Genomic DNA, 6,890 nt, shown 5'->3' with positions numbered 1-6,890 from the left:
ATTCCATTGTGTCAGTTACTTACTGCTGTGTGCGTGTGTTCTATGGGAACTTATAGAGAACCTGGTTCTCTACATAGTTTGGTGGACCCTTAGATTTTATCAATTGGTATCAGAGCAGGCTCTTTCTAAAAGGTTAACACCTAGAAAAGATCTTCATCATGGTTGCTCCACCAAATTTTGATGAAGGACAAACAACGTACAGACCACCTAGATTCAACGGCCAATACTATAGTTGGTGAAAAATAAGAATGCATGATTTCATCATGGCTAAGGACTCAGAGTTGTGGGATGTAATCTGTGACACACCGTTTATTCCCATGAAAACTGTTGATGAGGGAACAACTAACGAGAAAAGAGTACAACGATGCTAACATAAAGGCTATTGAGAAGAATTTCAGGGCAAAAGAGATTCTTGTCTGTGGTATCGGACCAGATGAATACAACCACATCTCAGCTTGTCAGAGTTCTAAGGAGATCTGGGAAGCTCTTCAAACAGCACATGAAGGGACAACTCAAGTCAAGCGGTCGAAGATCGACATGTTGACAACTGAGTATGAGCTCTTCAGAATGAAGGACTACGAGTCCATTAAGGTCATGCACACGCACTTCACCTTTATCATCAATGAGCTTCACTCACTAGGAGAAATTATTCCCAGGAACAAACTTGTCAAGAAAATACTTAGTGTATTACCTGGTTCCTGGGAAAGCAAGGTAAACGCCATCACAAAGACAAAGGATTTGCAGAACCTGACCATTGATGAACTCACTGGTAATCTGAAAACTTATGAAATGAAGAAGAAGAAGAAGAAGAAGGGAAACGAGAGAAGAGAGCCCAAAAGGGAGAAGAACCTGGTCCTCAAGACAGACAAAAATGACTCAAGTGGTGAGGATGCCGACATAGCTTACCTGACAAAGAGATTTCAGAAAATGGTTCATAGAAATGGAGGTATTCCAAAAAGGGGCAGCTCTAGCAAGCCAAGAGGCTATGACCTATGTCATAAGTGGGGGAAACCAGGACATTTCATCAAGGATTGCCCCCTCCTTAAGCAAGATCAGTACAAACACAACACAGATAAAGCAGTCAAAAGGAACCAGGTTCTTGACAAAAAGTTCAAGAGAAAAGATGTCGTTGACAATGTTATAAAATAAGCTCTTGTTGCATGGGGAGACTCTTCCAGCGAATCTAGAGATGATGATGATCAAGGTGACAACTCCATGATGGCAATAGAAAGTGAAGCAGCTGAATATGATTCCATATTTGCTATAATGGATAAAATAGATGAGGATGATGAAGATGACGATGAAGATGAGGTAAACTTTCTGGATGTTCAAAGAAATCTGAAATCCTATTCGCAAAAGAAGCTTATATCTTTGGCTAATATTTTAATTGATTCTTATCACAGTCTCATTAATGATAAAAATGCACTAACCACGGAACTAGGAGAAATATAACACAAGAGAGATGATCTAGTGGTGGTTGCGGTTGACCTAAGAGAGAACATTGAGAGTTTAAAAAGGGAAAAAGATTTTTTGACTGAGAGAATTGCAAACATAGAGCATGAGAGAGATGACCTATTGGTAGTAGTTGTAGACCTAAAGGAAACAATTGAGGAATTAAGAAGGGAAAGTAGGCCTATGAACACTCAAAAGGGAAAGGAAGTTGCAAGTGAGGCACACCTTAGGCTTGAAAATGAGCTAAAATCAGCGAAATCTAGTCTGTGTGCTGAGCTTGAGAAAAGCAGACAACTTCAGGAAGATCTAGGCAGAGTGAAGAGTGACCTAGAAAAATCTCTTAAGTGGACCTGGTCCTCTGATGCAATCATAGTTATGTATAAAAACAGTGGGTTCCTAAGTCTAATCCTTGATTCTCTTGTGCAGGGAGCAGTGAAAGGAAGCAGCCAAAGATGGTGCATGAATAGTGGTTGCTCGAAGTATATGACTAGAATCACTAATGATTTCCTTTCACTCAAAGCCTTGCAAGAAGGGAGTGTATCCTTTGGAAATGGAAAAAAGGGATACAATCTTGGAGTAGGAAGAATTGGGAAGTCTCTCACTCACTCAATCGAAAATGTGTATTACGTGAATGGCCTGAAATATAGCTTGTTGAGTGTCTCTCTTATCTGCAACAAAGGCAACAAAGTGGAATTTGTGACAAAAATCTGCATAGTCACAAATCTTGTGACTGGTGATGTGATCCTGATGGCAAAAAGATACAAGAATATCTATGTCGTTGATTTTGAGTCACTACATAATGGGGATCTCACGTGTCTGAGTGTTGTGGATGATGACGCTAAACTATGGCATATAAGGTTGGGCCATGCAAGTTTTACATTACTGAACAAGTTGGTCAGGAAGGACCTGGTTCGTGGATTGCCTAAGTCAAGCTTCAAAGATCACAAGGTGTGTGATGCATGTGCAAAAGGGAAGCAGATCAGAACCTCTTTCAAACCCAAAAAGGAAGTAAGCACATCAAGTCCACTTGATCTCCTCCATATGGATCTATGTGGACCTATGAGAGTGCCAAGTAGAGGAGGAAAGAAGTAAATTTTCGTCATTGTGGATGACTACTCCAGGTTCACATGGACCTTATTCCTCGGAACCAAAGATGATACCTTTTCAGTGTTTGCTGCCTTTCTCAAAAAGATCCAAGTAAAGATGAACCATAATATTGTGAGTATAAGATCTGATCATGGTACAGAATTCGACAATGCAATGTTCAATGAGTTCTATGTTGAAAATGGTATAAGTCATAATTTTTCAGCTCCAAGAACACCTCAACAAAACAGTGTCGTGGAGAGGACAAATAGAACTCTTAAAGACATGGCTAGGGCAATGCTGATTAATAGTGGTGTTGCAAAAGGTTTCTGAGCAAAGGCAGTCAACACTGCATGCTACTTAGTAAACAGGTGCATGATCAGGTCCCTCCTTAACAAAACCTCGTATGAACTGCTGAATGGGAGAAAATCTAAGCTAACACACTTGAGGACATTCGGCTGCAAATGCTTTGTCCTCAACAATGGTAAGGAAGCTTTGGGAAAGTTTGATGCCAAGAGTGCTGAAGGAATATTTCTTGGATATTTATCACAAATAAAAGCCTAGAAGGTATACAACAAAAGAACTCAATGTGTTGAGGAAATCATACATGTGATCTTTGACGAAGCACAACACCCTCTTGGAAAAGCTGCACATGATCAGGCTGATCAAGATGGAAAGTTATCAAATGTCCCTGGTGAAATTATTGACATGGCAAATGGAAAGGCCGATATGATGAGTCAGGTCAAGGAATCAAATGACAATGGCACAGTTGAATCTCCAGTTGATATAGAGGAACCTGGTCCCTCAATCACAATAACTGAAGCAGAAAACAAAGTTGTGGATGCTGTACATGGAACTCCAGCTACTGAGGTGAGGAACAGGACACATGGATCTTATGCAGAAGAATATGGAACCTCTTATAATGAGATTCAGGTGTCCAACTCGAAGCACTAAAGCTCACACTCTCTTCAAAATGTGATCACCCCTTGACTCAGGAATTCAAACTAGATCAAAAGTCTAGAAACTCACTTGCCTTCTCTGCATTTCTCTCTCAAATTGAGCCCAAAAATATCAAAAAAGTATTGAAAGATACTGGCTGGATTACGAGTATGCAAGATGAGCTTCATCAATTTGAGAGGAACAATGTATGACACCTGGTTCCACGACCTGCTAATAGAACTGTCATAGGAATTAGGTAGGTATTTAGAAACAAACTTGAAGAGTTTGGAAACACCACAAGAAATAAGGCAAGGTTAGTAGTTCAAGGGTACAATCAAGAAGAAGGAATTGACTATGATGAAACTTTTGCTCCAGTTGCTCGAATGGAGGCCATCAGAATCCTTATTGCCTTTGCATCTCATATGGAATTCAAATTATTTCAAATGGATGTCAAAAGTGCATTTCTGGTTGGCTTTCTGAAAGAAGAAGTTTTCGTCAAGCAACCTGCCTGGTTTCGAGTACCATGAGAATCCTGCGCACGTGTTTAAACTTGACAAGACATTATATGGACTGAAGCAGGCTCCTCGTGAATGGTATGAAAGGTTGTCCAAGTTTCTTCTAGAAAATGTCTTTACAAGAGGGAGAATTGACAACACTCTATTTCTGAAGAAACGGGGGAGGAACTTGCTCATAGTGCAAGTCTATGTTGATGACTTTATCTTCAGAGAAATAAATGACTCTTTGTGTGAGGAATTTGTAAGACTCATGGGAAGTGAGTTTGAAATGAGTATGATGGGAGAATTAAATTTCTTCTTGGGTCTACAAGTCAAGCAAACTCCTAAGGGCATAATGATAAGTCAGCAAAAGTACATCAAAGAGCTTCTGAAGAGATTTGAGATGGAGAGTTCAAAGATCATTGATACACCTATTGCCACCGCCACTCGCCTGGATATGGATGAACCTGGTTCTCTTGTAAATGAGACTATGTATAGAGGCATTATTGGGTCACTTATATATCTCACAGCAAGTATACTAGAGATTATTTTTAGTGTGGGACTTTGTGCCAAGTTTCCATCCAATCCATAGGAGTCACATCTGAAGGCCGCAAAGAGAATTCTGAGGTATCTCAAAGGAACGCAGGACCTGGTTCTCTACTATCTCTCAAGAGATAACTTTGACATAATAGGGTATGCTGATGATGACTATGCTGGTTATCTTGTGGATAGGAAAAGCACTTCTGGTATGGCACATTTTCTGGGTTCGTTTCTAATCTCATGAGGCACAAGAAAACAAAACTCAGTGGCCCTTTCAACTGCTGAAGATGAGTATATGGCAGCTGCCTCTTGCTGTGCTCAACTACTGTGGATCAAGCAGCAACTAGAAGATTTCTGTGTATTTTCTGATTGTGTGCTCTTACTATGTGACAACACTAGTGCTCTAAACATGGAAAAAACTCTAGTTCAACACAAGAGAAAAAAGCATATTGATATGCGACATCACTTCCTCAGAGACAATGCTGAGAAAGGGCTAATCTGCATGAAGTTTTGCAGCACAGAAGGTTCAATTGCAGATATCTTCACCAGAGCACTGAGCAGGGAGTACTTTGAAAAGAATCGCTTGGCACTAGGGTTAATGAAATCTAGCTAGGGACCTGGTCCCTTGATGATTGGCTATGAAAGAAATGTACATGCAAAATAGATAAAAAGTGTTTTCTGGCAAAGTCTAACTCATCTCTATACCATTGCAGGAGGACACGCATGACGATTACAGAGCAAACAAGCAGCCAATGATATCGCATTTCAGTCAAAAGGATGACGTTCACATTTACAATATTTGTTAGGGAACCTGGTTCCTTTGACACAGGTTAATAGTTTCTATGTACTCTTATCCACATCTTTTTAACGGCTGAAATGGTGCCACGCCATTAAAATATCAATCCTTCATTTCTCTCTCTTTTTGGAACTCAAGCGTCCTACCTGTTATGAAACAACCTGTCTACCCAACTTGATATCGTTCCTAACCGGTCCCTCACCCCTATTAAATAACCTATCTCACGGTCACTATCATAACTGTTCACATCAAAGCTAAAAATTCCCCTTTTCCTTCAAACCAAACACTCTCTTCTTCCATCAAACTCTCACTATCCTCCACCATGTATGAAAATCTTGAGACTCAAACTGTTCCAAGCATCTTTCCCATTGTGTCATCACCCATTGAAACCCCAGTGCTAGAACGTACAATCCATACACTATTTAGTCCAAACCCTATGCTAGAGTCACAACCACAATCTGGTTCCTCTCCAACTCAGTCGAGCACTGGCTATCAAAAGAGTTGCAAAACCTCGACTCCCAAGATATTTGTGGCAGCAACCTCTCCTTCTGTCTCGTCGAAAAAAAGGTAGAAGCAAATATAGTGGCAGAAAAAGACAATCAGGAAATTTTTAGTCGACTAGTGGAATAATGTTCTAAGATGCAAGGAGTGGGTTATAACAGTGATGAATCGGTAAAGACTACCCTAGGTGTTTATTTGAATGTCGCCGAGTCTACAGGTAATGCTCTTCTTATGTCTTCTGAGTTTGCAAGAACATGAGGCCATAGAGAATATGTTATCAATCGTTGCTGAGGGCTGTGTAGTTGGTGAGTATGAAGGCGTGTCTTAAGCAAATGGGTCTAAGGGGGAAGGTGATAGTCTACTGGTGGAGGGAAGGGAACTAGTGCTTGTCAAAAATCTAGCACCAGACAGTACTACTGGGGAATTTCCTGAGGAACTTGATCCCTCCACACAAGAGGAGTACTATGCTCCTACTAGGGATGAAACTCCCAGTTCTTCTAAAGAACCCCAGGTCAGTACTGATCCCGCTCCCTCTCCTCATTTCTATGCTGAGCCATTGGCCATCGTTCCTCTAGAGATGAGATCTCTGTCTGAGGAGGAAAATGAAGGGAGTGAAGATGACTATGACAATGTGGCTCTTGCGAGCTTCATCAGGGATAGGAGTAGTCAGGCAACTCCCCAAGAGTCAACTTCTAAGAGACCTATCATTAGGTTGCAGAAGAAGCAAGAATTTATGTTAGTTTTAAGAAAAAGCAGAAACGAAAAGAAGAAGAGGAGATTGGTGAAAGATGGAAAGGATGTAAATGAGAAGGTAGTGCCTTCTGTACTAGTCATTGATGTTGATGATGAGGTAGAAGAGGAACCTGGTTCCTTAGTTCGTAAGTCCTCAAATAAACTTACTGTTCCAAAGTTCCAAAGGGAGTCATCTGTGAGTGAAATGGACTTGAGCAACGTTAAGGGTGAAAAGTCTTGTGAGAAAGTAGCTGAGAAATCCGGTGAAGAGTTGGTTGAACAAGTGTTTGAGAAATCTAGTGAGAAAAGAAAAAGTGCAAGACAATCAGTGAAAAGATAGGCTAGTGATAGTG

The 6,890-nt window shown here is 40.6% G+C and overlaps 1 protein-coding gene across 1 annotated transcript; it reads left to right on the top strand.

The window, feature by feature from the left end:
* Window positions 1-330: 330 nt before the first annotated feature.
* LOC142167329 (uncharacterized) lies at window positions 331-5,264 on the top strand. Its single transcript, XM_075227491.1, has 9 exons — window positions 331-769; window positions 1,151-1,311; window positions 1,459-2,460; window positions 2,644-2,860; window positions 3,161-3,468; window positions 3,958-4,501; window positions 4,661-4,714; window positions 4,811-5,102; window positions 5,222-5,264. The coding sequence occupies exons 1-9, from the start codon at window positions 331-333 to the stop codon at window positions 5,262-5,264; spliced, it is 3,060 nt and encodes a 1,019-aa protein (XP_075083592.1).
* The last annotated feature ends 1,626 nt before the right edge of the window (window positions 5,265-6,890 follow it).

Source organism: Nicotiana tabacum, chromosome 12 (genome assembly GCF_000715075.1).
Source record: "Nicotiana tabacum cultivar K326 chromosome 12, ASM71507v2, whole genome shotgun sequence".
Classification (NCBI taxonomy): Eukaryota; Viridiplantae; Streptophyta; class Magnoliopsida; order Solanales; family Solanaceae; genus Nicotiana; species Nicotiana tabacum.
This window is presented reverse-complemented; position numbering and strand designations above follow the sequence as displayed.